We start from the raw sequence: 18,609 nt of genomic DNA, 5'->3' as shown, positions 1-18,609 counted from the left end.
GAGGCCCTCCGGTACTTGTAGTCCACGGGTTTCCCGACTGACGTGAGAGCGGAGGAGAGGCAGGAGCCTAAGGAGAAATTGTGCGCATGTGCAGATATGTGTCGAGGCCGTGGGGGGTCACTGGGTAATGCAGTCGTTTGTGTCTGGGCCGGAGATAGCGGAGGCGGGGCAAGGGGCGGACCTCTCGTCCTCGCTGGCGTCAATCTTGGGCACGGGGCGGGGCTGGAGGACTAGGCGCCCCAGCACTTCGTCCTACCGGAAGTGAAGGTGTGGGTTCGGCTGCGGGCTCTGAGCGGGTGAGGCGCGCGGAAACACCGGCGCCGAGAATCACCGTGGGCGGGTGGGGGTCGCCGCAGCTGGGCCTATTTGAGGGGAGCCCCTGGGACCTGAAGGCGTTAGGCGGTACAGAGGGGAACCCCTAGGAGAGGGGAGAAGGTGGCGTGTTCGCCCTGTCTGGGGGTTGGTTTGGCGAGCCGAAGCTCCCAAGGGGGGGCGTGGCGAGGGCTGGGGTTCTGGAAGTGGGTGTCTTTTGAAAGATGGCAGGGCCTCCAGTTGGGCTGTTTATTTAGGAATTGGAGCAGGGCGGGTGGGGCCCGCTTCGAGATAAGAGCCCCGACTTGAGAGGGGGAGGAACTAGAGTTGGGGGGTGAGGGGAGAAGGATGCAGGAAAATTGGAGCAGAAGAGCTAGTTTTGTGGACGCGGAAGGATACCACAAGTAGTTGGATGAGAGGATGAAGATGGGCCTGGTTTCGTTCAATCTCTCTCTGTCTCCTTATTCTTGCAGCCCCTGCCCGGATGGCAGCAGTAGTTCTAGGGGGAGACACCATGGGCCCTGAGCGTATCTTCCCCAATCAGACTGAGGAACTGGGGCCGCGTCAGAGCTCTACAGAAGGCACTGGGGACTGGAGCAGTGAGGAGCCTGAGGAAGAGCAGGAGGAAACGGGGGCAGGCCCAGCTGGCTACTCCTACCAGCCCCTGAACCAGGATCCTGAACAAGAGGAGGTGGAGCTGGCGCCAGTGGGGGATGGAGATGTAGTTGCTGACATCCAGGATCGAATCCAGGTATGGTGAAGGGGTTGTACTTGAGGTGAACCTGGAGTCCCTGAAAGGCGGGACCCAAACTGTCTTCTCTCTGGCTCTGCAGGCCCTGGGACTTCATTTGCCAGACCCGCCATTAGAGAGTGAGGATGAAAATGAGGAGGGAGCTACAGCATTGAGCAACCACAGCTCTATTCCCATGGACCCAGGTAAAAAGATCATTCTTTCACCCTGGGATAATTATGAAGGAAACGGACTGGCCTGAGCCAATATAGGGAAGTTATAGGAAGAACTATAACTTCCTAAAAATATGATTTGCAAACTAAGATCCTGCAGACTGCAGAATAGCATGTGAAATACTATTTTACTAAACTTGGGAGGAGCAGGCTTGCCTAGAAATAACAAGATGTATTTGGTGAGCCTACCAGCCCGAGGGCTCTGGGTTGATTCAAGGAATGGGGAAGGGAGCTGGTCCCATTGTTTCCATCCCCTAACTGGTGCCTGGCTGATTTCAGAACACGTAGAGCTGGTGAAAAGGACAATGGCTGGAGTAAGCCTGCCTGCGCCAGGGGTTCCTGCCTGGGCTCGGGAGATATCGGATGCCCAGTGGGAAGATGTGGTACAGAAAGCCCTCCAAGCCTGGCAGGCGTCCCCTGCCTGGAAGTGATCACACTGAGAGCTGCCTTATCTCCTTACATTCCAGGCCAGAACCAGCAAAGAACTGAACACATCCCTGGTTGTAATGTCCATTTCCATCCTCCCCATCTCTTTCCCCATCAAGGCAAATCAGACTTCTTCCAGAGACCCACTTTATTCAATTCTGTACATATGGGGACATCGGCCCAAGCCCAACCCACCTTAGCATGTATCACTTTGTAGAGAATAAAGCACCCTATGTACACAGCCAAAAGCCGCACTGCCTGTGCCCCTGGAACCTGGATCCAGCCCTTTTCAGCTCCTTGCCCTTCCAAGGAGCCTAAAAGGGACAAATGAGGGCCTGCCCAGCATCAGCACAAACAAGGAAATAAATAGGTGTTTGAGGGAGCCATGCTTGGGGCACTGCTCCCTGCTTCCTTTCTAGCTTTGGGAACCAACAGCACAGGAAAGCAGCCAGCCCCAGGGTGGTCCCTTCCATGTTTGTGATCCCAGGGCTGCTGCTCACCAGAGGGGTCACAGGGTAGGGTGTTTTTTCATCCCTGCCCTGCTTTGTCCACCTGGGCCCTATACTCATCACCTACTGTCCGTAGCCTATACTTTTCTCCTTTTGACCTCTCATGTTGTCTTGGTCAGGCAGCGTGAAAGAGGAAATAATACCACCCCATCTGCCTGTGTGCTGTTTGGGGTTGGCTCTTCTCCAGCTCCTCACTCCAGGAGCCAATGAGGCTTGACATAACTTTGGTGAGAATAATTTCCTGCTGCTTCCTACATGCCTCTGCAGGGGAGAGAGAAGAGGAGAGACACCTGGAGTTCAAATAAGGAAGAAGGGAAGAGGAAAGGAGCATATGTATCCTGTATGTGTGTTTCTCAGAGCAGCCTCAGGTAGCTGTGGGGTTAGGAGCAGGAAGGGGACAGGCATCCCCACGTTGTCTGAGCACTGAGCATCTCAGTGCTCAGCCTGTCTGTACTAGCCACAGGGAGGCATGAACACATTTTGAGGACAAGTGGGACCACTGTGGGTGTCCCTACTTCAAGTGCCTGCATCCCCCTCCCTAGAGTAGCTAGAGAGGCCCTGCCTTGCCCCAAGCCAGTAGGGAGCAGAGGGTGGAGGGCCAGGGCAGTGTCCCAGGGCTGAGTGGGCTATGGCCCTGTGGTGGGAAGTGAGGGGGTCAGAGAGCCTCCTGGCTGGCAGTTAGGAACTCTTCTGCCCGCTTGTGCGCCTCCAGTGCCTTGATGGTGTACACGTCCTGGGGCAGCTCCGACTTCCTCCGAAGCAGCACTTTCTCCTTCTTGATGTCCTTTAACATCTGTGTGTGGACAGGGAGAAAGTGAGGAATGTTGGCCAATTCTCAGTGAATCTGGCTGTTCCTCCCCTTATTCTTTGGCTCTGCTGCTCTTTTCTCCTCTCCCTCCCAGAGCTGTCATTTCTGCTCCACTGTACCCCATACCCTCCCTCCCACCTGCACAGCCTCTGTCTCCACCGTCCTCTTCAGAAGCTGGATGTCCTCTGCTGTTGGGGTCTCTGTCTCCATTGAGTACACTGGGGGCAGTGGTGGAGGAGCTCGGAACATGGGATACTGAGAGGGAAAGGAGGCATGGACAAGTAACAGCCACTTCAGAGGTCTGTGGGTCTGTCTGCTTCATATTCCTCCTCCAACATACTCTTCCCCACTCAAGATGGGCCTCTCAGTTCAGGGCACTGGCAGAAAAACCTCACCTGGGGATTAAGCCGGGCCAGCTCCTCAATTTTTTGCCACATCTCTTCTCTTTCCTTCATTCGGAAACGGCCCCTGAGGAAGCAAAAGTAGGATTGGGGTCGGGTTTGAGAGAAGCAAAATGAGCTGGTGGTAGAAAATGAAAGTCTTCCAGGGAGGGAGAGACTCACTTCTGCTTCTCTGCCTTATATTGTTGTGTGCAGTCATCAAATAGCTTCTGATTCATTTCCATGAACAACTTCAAGGCATTGTAGATCAGTCCATGGATTGTCCTACCACCAGAAGAAAGATGAGGGACAAGAGCCAGAGCCTGCTCTTAGCATCAAGACTCCAATTTGCTTTCTCCTAGGTGGTTTCTCTGCTAAGAGCTTTCCTGTTTACTACTCCTATTTCACAAACCTCGATACAGCATAAGCAGGTACTCTGGCCAAAACATGTGACTTCAGACTGGCCTTTCACAGTCTTTACAAATATTGGTCCACCTGTCCATCCTTCCCCCACCCCGTGCACCACGGCCTGCCTTCTTCCCACCACTTCCCTCTCTCTAATCCCCACTAATGGCCTCTCAGCAGCATGATGGACCACATCTGCACCACACTGTGCTTGCTTTTAGCAGGAAAGCCTTTTTACAACTCTGGGATTCTTTACACATACTCTCTTAAGAGGATCACATCAGCTTCTCACAGCATAGAATCATGTCTCCAAAGTTCTGCTTTGACCTGCGGAATAGCTGGCACCAAGAAGCGATAAAATACAGGCCACTGCTCTGCTGTTTGGTACCACAGAGCTCTCTTACATGGGCATCTTTTCTCTCCACTCAGTCTCTTACTCAAGGTCCTATCAATATGCAAGGGCACCAGCCCCACTTGCTGAGTGACCAAGTGAGACCTCTTGCTCCTTAGCTCTTCCACACCCTCAAAGGGTCCAAAACCAGATCCCTATTACCCAGCCCCACCCCAGTGCCCTACTTGTTCCAGTGGCTCTTGGAGTTCCTGTAGAGTGCGGGGAACATGATGGGGAGGACTCGGGCAGCATTGTCACTTATCAGGCTCATGATGTACTCGTTGTTCCAGTAATAGAGTGCACGCTCTGCCACCTGGTGGAGAGAGGTGGGACTCAGTGGGGGTACGGCTCGCTTGGCTCAAGACCTCCTCAGTTTCTGGGAGACAGGGACTAGGATATGCTGGGTCTGGGTCTCACCTGGAAATGGGGGCTGGAGACACACTTGGCAAGTTGGCGGAAGAGTGGTTCCATCACTTTGCTGAATTCTGAAGGTTCAATGACATCCAGAATCTCCTCTAGCTCATTCAGGAACATCACCTCCTTGGGGCTGTGGGTCTTGGGCCAGAACTTAAGAAGTCCCACAATCACCTGTGCGAAGAGAAGGACACGAGGATAAGATTCTCAACACCTGCCTGGTTCTCCAGGAAGCCTTCCTGCCCACTATCCCCCACCCTAGTGGGCACAGCTTGGTTGGCCTCAGCTATCTGCTTATGTTTCTCTGGCTTGGATCTCTTTCCTAGGTATATATAGGTTCCACTTCTCCCTCAGAGAGAAAACCATGTCACCTGTCAGGCCACAGCCCTCCTGAGCACCTGCTTACAGCACTGCTCAAATAGGTACAGACTGGCAAGTGATGCTGATGACAGTAAGAGGTGGACCCTGGGGCCCAGAAGGGGAATTACCGGCTCAGTCAGACTGCTCTCCTTCTCCAAGAATTGTACCACACAGTATGCCAACTGCAAAAGGTTGAGGTAGAAAGGAGGTGAGGTGCAGGTCTCCAAAGGCCTCAGAGAGGTCAGTGACAGAAACAAGATCCCAGAACAGAAAGGGAGGTATACGGACGGACGGCATTATCCCACCCGCAGCCTCTCCCAGCTGGAATCCTGTCCCTCCTCCTCTTCTCTTTCTCCTGTGTTAGGGGTCATCAAGAGGAAAGCAGCTCACCTGAGGGTGGTAGACACTTAGGGATTTGACCTTGTGAAGCGGAAGCAGGACACGGATGAGGAACATCTTGTGCTCTTCCTTGAGGGGCAGGGCAAAGCCATTGATGATGCTAAGAGTTAAGGGAGGTGTGTTGGTACCAAAGGGCCAGATCAAGCTCAATGCATCGATCCCTTCACCCTTTTTCAGGCAAAATGTGCCCCACCCCACCTCTCACCTGCCCAGGATCTCCAGGAGCTCAGCAATCCCATTGTGATGCTCTGTCTCATATATGAACCTGAGGGAAGAAAAAAGGCTCTACTGACAACCCCTGATGTCCCTCCAGCATTCTGCAGAATCCCCCCACCTCGCTGTTCCCATCCCACCTCAGCAGGGGCATGCTCCTAAGCCCGGGCTCCTGGCCTCACCTGTAGAAGATGTGATTGATTTGCCTACGGATATAAGCTCGGAGCCCCAAAAACTTGCCATAGATGCGATGCAAAATGGTCTTGAGGAAGTCCCGCTCTCGAGGATCCTCACTGTCAAATAGATCCAGGAGCTGGGAGCAGGAGGGAGGAAAGGCAGCAAGTGAGGCAGTGGCCAGGGAAGGCCAGGCTTGGGTGACATGGGGTCCTAGCCAGGAGAAGCCCAGAGGTTCTCTGGAGAGGTGGAGTGGGGGCAAGTCTATGGAAAGCAGAGTGATTCTGTGATACTGCTTGACCCAAAGTAATGTCTGGATATGAGTGTTTATATACCCCATTGAGGGGGGAAGGTACTGTTTTGCTTTTTTGTTTCCTTCTGTTATGCTGGAAGCTTCTTAAGGGCAAAATAGGTTTTTTTTAAACCCCCATAATTGCTTTGTACCAAACATAACTGGCTGAAACCTAACATATTCAGAGCAAGCATAAAGAGCTGCGGGGACCCAGGTGAAGAGGACATGGGGCAAGAGTTCATGGAATGAAAGAGAAGGGAAGGACAGGAGCTTCAGGGACTCACAGCAAGGACAAACTTCTGGTCAATGTACTTCTTGGCTATGTTTGGCTGGAAATCAGGAGACTCGAGAAAACGTAAGAAAAACTCATACACAAGCTGTGGGGGGAAAGGAGCAGCCAGTGAGGGGGGTATTCCCCAAGGACTGGGAGATACCCTCTTGCTGCTGGCCTCACAGTACCCCCATTCCCTGCAGCCAGAGACAACCTGTCCCCTTGCCTAGGTACCTGGAGATGTGGCCAGGCAGCTTCCAGGGTAGGCTCATCTTCCTCTGGATCAAACTCAGCCCCAGTGGGATTCGATGAAGGTGGCAGTGTCCGGAAGAGGTTCACTGAAAACTAAGGGGTAGGGTCCAGGTTAGAACTCTGTCCAGCCTTCTCCAGGGCCCCTGCCCCCTGTGTCCTTTTCCTGTGCCCACCATGGTGACAGCTTCAGGATAAATGGCCTCGGTGACAACATCGCGGCTATGGGTGATGTATTCCACCATCTCGTTGAGTCCTGCGCGCTTCACCTCCTTGAATTTGAGGTCACTGAGTGGGTCTGACACAAAGTCAAAGAGGACACAGCACTGGCGTAGCTTCTGAATAAACAGCTCTTCCCGCTCCTGGGTTGGCGAATCTGTGGGGACCCCCAGCAGTCAGGTTCTCCTCCTCAGTCCTTCACTGCCATGCCCTACTTGCCTTGTAGGGCTTTCCCTGACCCTGCCCTGTTGCCATTCTGCTCCCTAGCACCCCCTAACCCAGCGGAACTCCCTCTCACATTCTCTAGAACTCCCTTCCCCCCAAAACACTCCAAAACCTCCATTCTGTCAATTCCCAGTGCTCCCTAAGCCTGGTACAACAGCCCCCCTGACCATGTGCAAGTACCTTTTAGGGCAGGAAGCTTCTGCAGCTCCCGGTTCTTGCTGAGGTTGAAGCGGGAAGAGCTTTGCCGTCTCTCCTTCTTGACAATCTGGGGCCCCCCTGAGTACTTGATTTTGCTGAGCTGTGTGGGGGGTGGTGTGCTATTGCTGGGTCGCTTGTTGGATGATGATGGTTGAGGCTGGGGCTGAGGCTGGGGCTGGGGCTGCGGCTGGGGTTGCGGCTGCGGCTGGGCCTGGTCAAACAAGTAACCCATTGAAGGCCACTCTCTAAGATGCACCTCCCACCCCAGGCCCGGGCCACCTTCCATACCCCAGTCAGCCTGAGCAGCAAGCAGCTGCCTTCTGCCTGAAGGAGTGAAGTCCAGGGTCACAGAAATCACTATGGTTGGAGCCCTGAAAGGGAGCAGTCAAGAAGTCCTGTCTCCCAAAGTGAAGCCCACTGCCTATACATCAAGAGCCTTCAAAACATTCATTACAGCTCACAAACAAGCAAAACTAATTGATAGATTGATGTTGACAGAAGTCAGAAGTGGTTATCTTGCCAGGGGAAGAGTGGCAGTGGGGTGGGGGAGCAGGTATGGGTATTGATTGAGAAGAGACATGAGGAACCTTCTGAGTAATGGAAACATTCTACATCTTGATTAGATGTGGAGGTGGTGTATCGCATATAAATACCTAAAAATTCACTGAGCATTGTACCTAGGATTACTTTAGTGAATGTGTGGCATTCTTCAATTAAAAGGTAAAGAAAAGGGCCGGCCCATGGCTCACTTGGGAGAGTGTGGTGCTTATAACACCGAGGCCACGGGTTCGGATCCCTATATAGGGATGGCCGGTTAGCTCACTTGGGAGAGCATGGTGCTGACACCACCAAGTGAGGGGTTAAGATCCCCTTACCGGTCATCTTTAAAAAAAAAAAAAAAAAGGTAAAAGAAAGAAAATTCATTCCTGAGTCTCGGCAGTTTAAGCACTAGAAACTGAGCTTAAAGGGCTGGCTGGTTAGTGCAGTTGGTTAGAGTGTGATGCTGATAACACTAAGTTCCAGGGATCTATCTCTGTATTGGGCCAGCCACCAAAGGAAAAGAAAAAAATTTAGCTTAATAAATAAATAAATAAATTGTTTATTTATTTATTTATTTATTTTTATTTATTTATTTTTTTCTTTCCGACTGGTAAGGGAATCGCAACCCTTGGCACGATGTGGTCCGCACCACGCTCAGCCAGTGAGCACACTGGGCATCCCTATATAGGATCCGAACCTGTGGCCTCGGTCCCACCAGCGCCTGAGCCATGGGGCCGGCCCTTAGCTTAATAAATTTAAATTTAGAGGGAGCGGGGAGGGAGGATTTAGTAAAGGGACACAAAAATCAACCACATTGTATATTGATAAAATTAAGAAAATAAATAAATAAATAAATTTAAATTTAGGATTATTTTAAAAATTCTAAATTTAATAAAGCTTTGTAGGCAAAAACTTTGTCCATCTCATATTATCAGAAAATAAGTAAATGGAATATCATGGAGTTAAAGTAATGCTTCTGAAAGCTATGGAGTAAATGTAATCACATGGTTCAACTGTGAAAAATATTTACGTAGGTATAATATACCCAAAGTTGGCAATAAGCATTTTAGATTTAGATTAAAAGGTGACTGACATGGCCCTTGCCCTCAAAGAGCTCAAATCTCTGATTTGGCTCTTAATGGATAAACAAGAGGTTAGTAGGCAAAAAAGGAGAGAGATTAAGCAGTCCAAGCCAAAGGAGCTGCACCTATGAGGATCCTGAGTCATAAAAGGGCTTGTTGTATGAGAAGAGAAGTTAGATGGGACTAGAAGCCAGGATAGGTGCTAGAATTAGGTGGAGCCAGCTCAGAAGGGGCAAGGGTGCCACACTACGGCGTTTGGATTTTAACTTGTGAGCAATGAGATGCCAAGACGGGTTTTTAAGATGACTGATAAGACCAAAAAGGTTTTTAGGGTAATGACTCTGGCCTCTGAGAAGATAGGCTGAAGTGGGGGAGACTGGGATAATTTCTTCCTCCCTCTATCCCTGCTCCCAGAATTCACAACAGGGCATAGCACATAGAAGAGTCCAGGGCATTGAACTGTTTTCTCCATTGAACTGTTTTCTCCAAAGACAGCCAGGAAAGACCCTCACCTAAAGAGGCAGGTCTTAATGAGTCTCCCCTGATCTCCTAAGGCTCCTTTTCATTCTAGGATTCTCTTCTAGAATCTTAGAGCCAGCCTTTCACTTCATTAAGACCACAAGAGAACTGAATCCAGAGCCACAGAGACCTGGGTTGAATTCCGGTTCTGCTGTTTACTGGCTGAGTAAAAGCTATTTAACATCTCTAAACCTCAGTTTCATCTGTAAAATGGAGATGATAATAACGGAAGGACCTCAGGGGAGTGTTGTGAAAGTTAAATGAGACAATGCATGCAAAGTACTTAGCACAGTGCCTGGTATATAGCATACGGGGTTAAACATTGTCCCCCCCAAATTCATGTCTACCCAGAACCTGTGAATGTGATCTTATTTGGAAACAGGGTCTTTGCAGATACAATCAAGTTGAAATGAGGTCATATTGGATTAGGAGGAGCCCTAAATCCAATATGACTAATGTCTTATAAGAGGGAAACTTGGACAGAGATAGAGCCACACGGGAAAATGCTGTGTGAAGACAGAGGCAGAGGTTGAAGTGATGCATCTATGCCAAGGATTGTCGAAAGCCACCAGAAGCTAGGAGAGGGGTGTGGAGCAGATTCTTTCCCAGAACCTCAGAAGGACATGGCTCTGCCAGCACCTTGTAATTAGACTTCTGGCCTCCAGAACTATGAACGAAAAAATCTCCATTGTTTTAATCCATGAGTTTGTGGTCATTTGTTATGGCTGCCCTAACAAATAAAACAAAGTAACTGTTCAATAAAATTAATGTTACTTGCTTTAATTATTAGGATCAATTGGACAGGCTCTGACAAGTGCTTGACACAGTGTGAATTTGGCTGAAGAGCCCAAAATTCTGGACTAGAAAAAGGGCAAGGAAAGGACTATGCAAAATAGTTTTTGAAAATCATGGTCTCACAGCCTGGTCCCAACTTTTCCAGCATTCTCCTGCCATCCCATACTTGGCTACGGTTCTGGAAAATCATGAGCAGAATTCCTGTAGCTTATACAGGTGAGCCCTGAGCAGCGTTTCACAAAACAGAGCCCAAGGTGATCTCAACACCCTTCTTTTCCAGAGGGCTTGAAATAGACCCCATTGCCTTGGGCAGATTTGCTCAAAAGGCAGGGGAGATATCATAGCAGTTGGTCTCAGCATCTGTCTTAACCTGTTCAAGCCTTTGTTTTCCCATCTATGAGATGAGAATAATTTGAAGATGGTTTGTTCATTCACCCGTTCACATATTCACTCATTCACATATTCACTCACTAATGCATTCAAATGCTGGGTGCCTCCGCTGTGCCAGGCCCTTTGGCAGTGAACGAGCCTCACAGAGCTCCCAAGCTAACACAGGAGACAGCGGATAAACAATGAATTCACAAGGAATTATTTAATTACAGTTGTGGTCAGGTGCTATGGTGGTACTGGGTACCAAAAGAGCAACTAACAGGAGCCCTGACCATATCCTGGGGATGGCAGTGGGTGGTTAAAGATGGCTGCTTTAAGGAAATGACATCCAATATATCTAATACCTAAGGAAGTAAGAGTTAGGCAAAAGATGGGAATGGCCTCCTAACTATTCTATTCTCTCCCTTTAAAACCTGTTTCTAAGTCTCTCTTGCTGCTGTGAATGTCAGTTACCAACTCCAAACGACCTTCCTGGTGGGTGCCATAAACATCATCATTCCTGAAGGAGAGCCTGAGCCCAGAGGGTGTATCCCCAGAAGCATTCACTAGGAACCACGTCCATGAGTACACAGGTGTGGGGAAGAAGCAATGCGCAGGACACACAGCCCCTTCCGTCAGAGTTCACTGTCTGGTGCAAAAGATGCAGATGGGAACAAATGTTACAAGGCCCAGTGATAAAGACTACTCTAGAGACAAGTTCAAATTACTGTGTAAGTGCAGAGGAAAGAGTAATCTCCCTATGGTCCTCAACTTCCACGTGTGAGGAAGTGAAAAGTGCTTGGATCTCTTTAGAGGTGATAGGGACCAGAAGTACCCAGAAAATCTAAATCCCCTGTTAACCCCAAACACTTGTTAATCAATCTCTTTTCCCCAAAATACCATAAGACCTGCCCATAACTACAGAGCTCTGGTTCCTGTTCTCCTCCATCCCTCTCAAAGGTTTAGAGCAGGAAGGAGGAAGCAGAGAAAGCAAGATCACCAGCTTCCAGGTCGTATGGGTGCTTGCCACACAGGCTTCCAGGATCACTCACCATCCAAAGCATCCCACTGAGCACACCTCCGAACTTTCATGGACATACTCTGGACTTCCTTAAGTCCCTCCATCCTCTGGTGCTCTCTCAGCTTGCTGTTTATTGCTTTACAGCCCTAGACTGCTGAGCTACGCTGACCTCTACTCATGACTGTCCTTCAGTCATGCTCCCATTCGATTGAGACCAAGGGCAGTGGGCCCAGCCCTGCCCAACTCAGGGACACCAGCCACTCCCAACCTCCTGCACCACCCAGAGCCATGCTTCAGTCACTTGTTACCACATTGAGAACCCATGGACTTTTCCCCTTCTCCCCAGGACCCCATACCACCTGCCTTTTTGCCCTAAAAAAAAAAAAAAAAAAAGGAGTTCTCAGGTGCTTGCCAGCCGGTTAGCTCAGTTGGTTAAAGCACAGTGTTGTGACACCAAGGACAAGGGTTCAGATCCCCCTACTGGCCAGCAACCAAAAAAAACCCAGGGAATTCTCAACACTCAAAGTTGGTAGACAGAGAAATGACATTCACAGTAATCTCTGAGGATTGAAGAACTAGAGAGCTCATGGTCTACACCAGCCAAATGGAAATCCTGCCTGAGGCTGTCCAGGTCCCTCCCAGGCTGTGGAAGCTTCCTTCCTTTCTGCCTGGGTAACTTCTGGCCCAATGGGATCCCTCACCCTACTAGCCTTCAAGGAGTTGGAGCTGGCATTTGTACCACAGCTAGGGCTGTAACTACATTCATTACCTCCTCAGCGTTCTCGCCTCCACCATCCTTGCTCGAGCTGCTGGGCTTGGCCGTACCTTTGGCAAGCTTGGGGAGCTCCTGAAGGGAGAAGATGTTGGTAGGGTTAGGGTTAGCAGATGCCAAGGGAAGGGAGAGGCTTTGTCTGTATCCCTTAGATCTCTATTACAATTATATTCTGTCCGAGGGCTGGCCCGTGCCTCACTTGGAGAGTGTGGTGCTGATAACACCAAGGCCACAGGTTCGGATCCCTATATAGGGATGGCCGGCTAGTTCACATGGGAGAGCGTAATGCTGACAACACCAGGTTAAGGGTTAAGATCCCCTTACTGGTCATCTTTAAAAAAAAAAAAATTATATTCTGTCCGATTCAATCAATCAATCAATCAATCAAGCAGTCAATCAGAATTTACCCTGTGCCTAGCCATGAGAGGGCGAGGGTATGCACAAAGGGAGATTCAGTCCCTCTAAGGAGTTTAGAATCTGGTAGGAAGTCATCCCTAATACATGCTAATTAAGCGTGATGATGCTCTTTCATCTTTCACCTCACCAGGCTGATGCATGGGTTAGGTCTGGGAGGGCCTTCAGTCAGGTAAGAACCAGGGTAAGGAGGCTTAAGGGAAAAGCATCAGAGAACAGATGCTCAGACTGGCTTCTGGCTAAAGTGGTCAGATAGGTGACAGAGCCTTTCATGCTGGAGGGGAGGGAGTCATTACTCTCCCCTTAGGGCCATCTCAAAAGACTGGGAGGCATTTTGGGGATGTTCAGGTAATACCTAGACAGGAGGGTGCTACTGGCATTTAATCAGTAGGGCCCAGGGATGCTAACAGGTATAGAAATTGACCCATCCCAAATGCCAAGAGCGCTTCAGTCACACAAGCACTGGGACAGGGATGGGGTAAAGCCCTGAATTGTTACAAAGAGTGGCCACTAGTCTGAAGTCTCCCTTGGGAACCTAGCAGCTGGCTCAGAGCCCTGGCCTACCCAGCATCTCTTCCTATGCTTCGGGCCAAAAAAAGCAACTGCAAAGGGACAGGATGGGAAAATGTGAAAAGACTTGGGGATTTAGGTCTGATTGCAAGCTCAACACAAATCATCCGTATGCCATGGCTGCCACCGCAGCTCATGTGATCTTCCATCCAGTTAACAGACCTGTGCTCAATGCTTGGCACTGACTGACAGGGCCATCCTGGAGGATCTGGTTCAGTCCATGAGTATCAGACTCTGAGAAGGGCAATGCCAAATCCTAGTTCTTCTTAAGGGGAAATGCAACCCATACTGGGAGTGGATTCAAAAGCTTGTCTGAGAGCAACAGCTGCAGGAACTGGGTAGTTAATAATGGAAGGGAGGAGTCATGGGAGCTAGGAGAGCAAGATGGATCTTAAACAAAGGGCTGCCCTGTCGACTAAAGATGCAACTTGTCCATATGGACCCAGAGGCACAAGGGCAATGGACTGAAGTTGCAGGAGGACAGGCCAAGGCTCCAAACCAGGAAGAATTTTCTCGCAGAGCAGGTGCACACAAACTGGCTACCTAGTGAAGCTGAAAGCACCCCAACCCTGAGAGCATTCAAGCAGTGGCTGGGTGACTTCCTCTAAGGCGTGTTGCAAAAGGGATTCCAGCCTTTAATGAGGACTGGGTTGGAGGATCTTGGAAATCACTTCTAGCTCTGAGATTCTGCAGTTCAATAGCAGCAAAACCCCTTCAGCAAGAAGTCTTAAATCAAGTGATTGTGACTATGGGGGCAAAAGGATTTCAGGGAGAAGAGAGCTCTGTGTGGGCTGGAGTAGGGGGAAGGCTTCTTGGGGGGCAGGGAAGAAGAAAGCCTTTCTTGGGTGTGGAGCAGCTTGATGCAGTAGCACAAGGGGAGAAGAGTTCCTTCTTTGGGCTGAGCACTCTCCCACTGCCTACTGACCAGGCTGGCCAAACTGAGGCCCCATCAGTGGCTCAGAGTGTGGGGTGGAGGGAAAAAAGATGGGGAGGGTGTAGACAGGACACAACACTGAGATGACCATCTGCACACACTCCAGACACAGGCCCCTCACACAAAGCTGACCCATCTTTGTATATGTCTGATCTCTCTACTTGATCATAAGCTGCTTATTCTTTTTTGTACCCCTCCACCCATCCTACAGCACTCAGCACGATGCCTCAAACATATCTCTCAGGGAATGTGCCTACAAGAAATCCAGCTGCCTTGGTGTATGGGTGCAAGTGGGCTTGGGGAAACCATGCCCACCACCCTTGTTCCCTGGCTTCTGCAGAACAGGTGAAGTACACACCTGAGCTTGGCCCAGCAGTTGAGGACTACATAGCACCATGGTTAAAAGAATGGTCTTGGAGTCAGCCTTGTTGTAGGAGTAGCTATATAATCAAGGGTAAATTAACTAGCCTCTCTGAGCCTCAGTTTCTTTATCTACTAAACAATGACAATCATAGTACCCACTTCCCTTGGCACAATGTCTGGCACATGAAAACCCTAAAGTCAATGTTATCATTATTATGAACAAGAAGAAAATGGGAGGGAGCAGGGACACGCCACCCAGGAACATAAAACAGATTAAGTCCTAGATCAAAACATGAGGGAAGGGGAGGGATGCAAATCTCCCAAAAGATTGACTCAGCACCTATCCACTAAGCACCTACTGTGGACAGGGGAGATGCCAAACCAAAATGGAGCTTGGTTGTTATCTCAAGGAGGAAGAAAAGCCTGTCCACAATTAATTCCCGTCCAAGGCCAAACACAAAAGGGCCATAAGTGGCCTACCAAGTGTTCTGCAAATTTAGGGGAGGAGGGAGAGCTCACTCCTGACTGAGGTTTCATGAAAGGCTGCAGGGAAGGGCCATGAAGAATAGCCAGGATTGGAACAGCAGAGATGAAGGAGAAAGGGGACAGGTGATGGATGAGCAATAAAGATCCTCCACCTACCCATCCCCTCTGTGCCACCACCCCATCCAGGCAAGCCTCTGTCACACTGTCACCCCACTCCCCCTCAGAACTTGCCAACCATCGAAGGAGGCCAAATGCAACTGAAATCAAAAGCAGAAAGTTAATCCTTACAGAGGAATTAGAGTTATGCCTGGCTCCATGCACCCCAATCCTCCCAATGCCCTTTCCCAACCAAATAGTTACACCCCCGGTCCTAGCAAGTCTAATTAAGAATTTCTCTTCTTCTCTCTCTCTTTTGTTTTTAAAGATGACCGGTAAGGGGACCTTAACCCTTGTCAGCACCACGTTCAGCCAGTGAGTGAACCGGCCATCCCTATATGGGATCCGAACCCATGGCCTTAGCGTTATCAGCACCACACTCTCCCGAGTGAGCCACAGGCCGGCCCCTCTCTTCTTCTTCTCATTTATCTAGTAGGTAAAGGCTTTCTGCGAATGGGACAGTATCTGATCCATCAGACTAAAAACCACAGATGGGTGGAGACCTCACCAGGTGAATTCCACACCTCTTTGCCCCTGATGTGGCTGACTTGTGCGTGCATCGTCTACAGCTAAGCTACCCAAACCACCTCCACATGCCCACTCCCCAAAGACAGGGCCTGGGTGGGGCACACAATTGTGTCCAGCTCACCACCCCAAGAGATTCTGTGCCTAGTACACAATCACCAACCCTATACTCAGAACCTCAGGCCCTGAGAGGTTATAGGGATAACCTACAATCAGGGCTGCATGGCAAATATCCAACAGCCTTAGGATAAAGAGTTTGACTGATAAGGTCAGAGATGGCAGCCCAGCAACCTAGCCAGTCAGAGGGCAAATGAAAGTAATATACTTCTGGGGTCATCAAGTAGTGGCCAAAATACCAAGCCAGAGACAGCCCCCACCACAGGGGGCCAGCCCCAAGACAGGAGAAGCTGGGGGAGGCTGGAACTGGTATCCTAGCATCCTCTGTGTGAATCTGTACCTCAAAGAAACCACACCTCTGAGTCAGACCTCAGCAACAGCAGGAAACAGAGGGTAGAAAAAGACAGGGAGAATTGAACAGGGGAAGGCGGTATGGAGGTAGAAGTGGAAGGTGAAGAAGGCAACATCAAGAAATGGCCTATGTCAGGACATCATGACAAAGGCATGGGTGTCCAGGGGTGGCTGACCTGCAGGGTAAGAAGGAAAACTAATCTGACAGTGAGGGCAGATTCCCAATTTGAGGATAGTCTGGCCCAGGAAAGGCAGAAATCCAGCACTGGTGCAAAAAAAGGAAAGATGCAAAGGTTATCCTAGGATTAGGAATAAGGGGAGGGGCCTGCTCAGATTAGGAAAGGTGACTGGCCTGGGATGAACCTGGGAGCCAGTTGATGCCTGGAAGAAGGGCTTTGGACCAGAATAGGCCTTTAAGAGACTTGATATTGCAGCTGGGTCTCCAGCAGGCGGTGTGACCTTGGACAAGTCCCTTACCCTGTCAGAGCCTCAGTCTCTTCATCTGTACCACTATGGATTGCACTGCATGCATTCGGAGATCCCTTCCGAATCAGACGTTCTGAGATTCCATCAACAGAAGGAAGGGCTCAGTCCTGGCTTACAAGTTTATGTATGAAGGAACAACTAGAGGGAGGGGCCTAGGCCAGTTTTGGGTGGAGATAGAAAGCAGCGCTGTTCCAGGTCAGGGGGCTTGGCGTGGAGGGAGAAGGGGCTGTAAGGGACTAAGGAGAGGATGTCCCAGGCGGGTGAGAAGAGGAGGGAAGGGGCTGCGCAAGGCGGGGGGAGGGGACAGTTTTGGAGGGAGGTGCAGTCTCAAATGAGGGGCTGTCCCAAACCAGTGGGAGATCAGGGACGGTAGGGGGCGAGGGGGAGGAAAAGTAGGGAGTTACCTGGGAGTGGGGTAGGTCTGGAGGGAGGAGGTTAACCAGGGGTAGGAGGAGGGAGGAAGGAAGGGAGGTGTATGTGGGGGGAATCTGTCCGAAGCAAGGTGAGGGAGCTGTCCCAGCTGCGGCACAGGCTGGGCGTGCTACAGCCACAGGGGCGGAGGGCCAGCCCCGGGAGTCCTGCGGGGGCCGGACGAGAGGGTCAGTCTGAGGCTGTCCCGGGCCTGGCTCGGGCCCCTCCCAGAGCTCCGCGCAGGCCCGAAGACGGAGGCGCGGGTAAAAGGGCCACGCTCACCTTCTCCTTCTTCAGTTTATAGGGCATCTCTCCCCGCCCGGACCCGGCCCGGCTCCTGCGGCCCCGCTCCGGCTCCGGCTTTGCTCGGCCGCACTCGGCCCGCTTGGCGTCTCTTTGCCACCGCCTGCGCGCTGCGCCCGGGTCGAGCAGTGTCTGCGCCTCCAATTGGCTCGAACTCTTACAAACCTGCCTGACAACCAGGCACCGCCTCCTCGGATTGGTCATTGGAGCCAAGCTGCTTCCTTTTTTTCTCATTGGAAAGAAAGAGTACAAACCGCCAGGGTTCCGTTCCCAGGATTGGCTGAAGTGGGAGGTCCCGCCCTAAAGTGGGTTGAGCTTAACGAAGGAGGCGGAGGTAAGGGGAAGTCCAAGCTTCGCTAGTAGTGCTGCTCTCCAGCGTCTGGTGTGCGTCGGTCTCTGCCATTCTTCGCAGTCCATGGAGCTCTGCTCGTTCCCTTCCGAAGTGGCTCTTAGGCTTTCCCCACTCGGCTATCCCGCCCAGTCCGAATTGGAGGAAAGAAGTCCTAAAACGAAGGGCACCTTTCTTCATTGGGGTAAGGTGGCAGTAATTGCGGACTCAACATTGATGGAGAGAGCTCTTAAGAGCCCTCCACCGCATCCGCCTCCCTAGACAGGAGTTGCAGAAAAGCAAAGGGGAAGCCCAACAGGGCCCGGAACTGGGTGAAATGAGACGAGAATCTCTAGTTTATTGCAACTTTAGGAAGAGGATCCCCGTTCCTACTGTAAGTGTCCCGGGATTGGGGAGCCAGCTAGATTTGAGCCTTTGGGAACGCAATGGAAAAGCAACCTCATTGTTGAGTATCTCACAATGAGAAGTCCATCCCTTAATCGCCACCCTGCCCAAGCCAGTGTTCTAATGGATAAGACTCAGGTCCTGCCCCCAAGGAGTTTGCAGTCTGGTGAAGTTCACAGACGTGTATAAGCAGATGATTAAAGTGCAATGCAATAAATTACACAAACTTAGAGGTGTCGTGGGGTAATATGTTCAGAGAGGCTACTCCAGTAGCAGATTGACTACATGAAGAAACTGGAGAAGATTCATCAAGAATAAGCCTGTGGTCCTTGCCCAGGAGAGCAATGTTACAAGACAGTGGCCATGGGGATGGAGAAGAGAAGACAGAATTGAGAAATGTGTAAAATCAACAGGATTTGATGACTCATTAGATTGTGGAGGCATAGTAACAGAA

The 18,609-nt window shown here is 50.6% G+C and overlaps 2 protein-coding genes across 6 annotated transcripts; one reads left to right on the top strand and one right to left on the bottom strand.

Annotated features, from left to right (window-relative positions):
* Positions 1-63: 63 nt before the first annotated feature.
* MEA1 (male-enhanced antigen 1) lies at positions 64-1,949 on the top strand. Of its 5 annotated transcripts, none has more exons than XM_063097760.1 (4): positions 64-80; positions 786-1,063; positions 1,146-1,248; positions 1,555-1,949. In XM_063097760.1, exons 2-4 carry the CDS (start codon positions 797-799, stop codon positions 1,704-1,706), a joined length of 522 nt encoding a protein of 173 aa, XP_062953830.1. In that variant the 5' UTR covers positions 64-80; positions 786-796; the 3' UTR covers positions 1,707-1,949. The 5 variants fall into 5 exon arrangements, with proteins under 5 accessions (XP_062953830.1, XP_062953828.1, XP_062953827.1 ...); XM_063097758.1 differs by lacking the exon at positions 64-80 and adding an exon at positions 214-296; XM_063097757.1 differs by lacking the exon at positions 64-80 and adding an exon at positions 231-267.
* Positions 1,832-17,547, bottom strand: PPP2R5D (protein phosphatase 2 regulatory subunit B'delta). Its single transcript, XM_063097753.1, has 16 exons — positions 17,402-17,547; positions 12,304-12,381; positions 7,191-7,419; positions 6,743-6,942; positions 6,552-6,662; positions 6,331-6,423; positions 5,763-5,893; positions 5,573-5,632; positions 5,359-5,467; positions 5,097-5,150; positions 4,612-4,782; positions 4,380-4,507; positions 3,582-3,683; positions 3,414-3,486; positions 3,157-3,273; positions 1,832-3,003 (listed from the first exon to the last, which is right to left on the bottom strand). The coding sequence occupies exons 1-16, from the start codon at positions 17,426-17,428 to the stop codon at positions 2,866-2,868; spliced, it is 1,821 nt and encodes a 606-aa protein (XP_062953823.1). The 5' UTR covers positions 17,429-17,547; the 3' UTR covers positions 1,832-2,865.
* Positions 17,548-18,609: the final 1,062 nt, after the last annotated feature.

Source organism: Cynocephalus volans, chromosome 5 (genome assembly GCF_027409185.1).
Source record: "Cynocephalus volans isolate mCynVol1 chromosome 5, mCynVol1.pri, whole genome shotgun sequence".
Lineage (NCBI taxonomy): Eukaryota > Metazoa > Chordata > Mammalia > Dermoptera > Cynocephalidae > Cynocephalus > Cynocephalus volans.
Note: the sequence above shows the minus strand (reverse complement) of the source record. Positions and strands in the feature narration are given on the sequence as shown.

Bases quoted from the DNA above. Each gene is read 5' to 3' on its own strand.
- MEA1 (XM_063097760.1), top strand. From the start codon at position 797: ATGGCAGCAGTAGTTCTAGGGGGAGACACCATGGGCCCTGAGCGTATC. The intron at 1,064-1,145 runs GTATGGTGAAGG...CTGGCTCTGCAG, and splicing joins ACATCCAGGATCGAATCCAG to GCCCTGGGACTTCATTTGCC. The intron at 1,249-1,554 runs GTAAAAAGATCA...GGCTGATTTCAG, and splicing joins CTCTATTCCCATGGACCCAG to AACACGTAGAGCTGGTGAAA.
- PPP2R5D (XM_063097753.1), bottom strand. From the start codon at position 17,428: ATGCCCTATAAACTGAAGAAGGAGAAG. The intron at 5,894-6,330 runs GTGAGTCCCTGA...TCCTGCTCCCAG, and splicing joins ACCAGAAGTTTGTCCTTGCT to CTCCTGGATCTATTTGACAG. The intron at 3,487-3,581 runs GTGAGTCTCTCC...TTGCTTCCTCAG, and splicing joins TATAAGGCAGAGAAGCAGAA to GGGCCGTTTCCGAATGAAGG.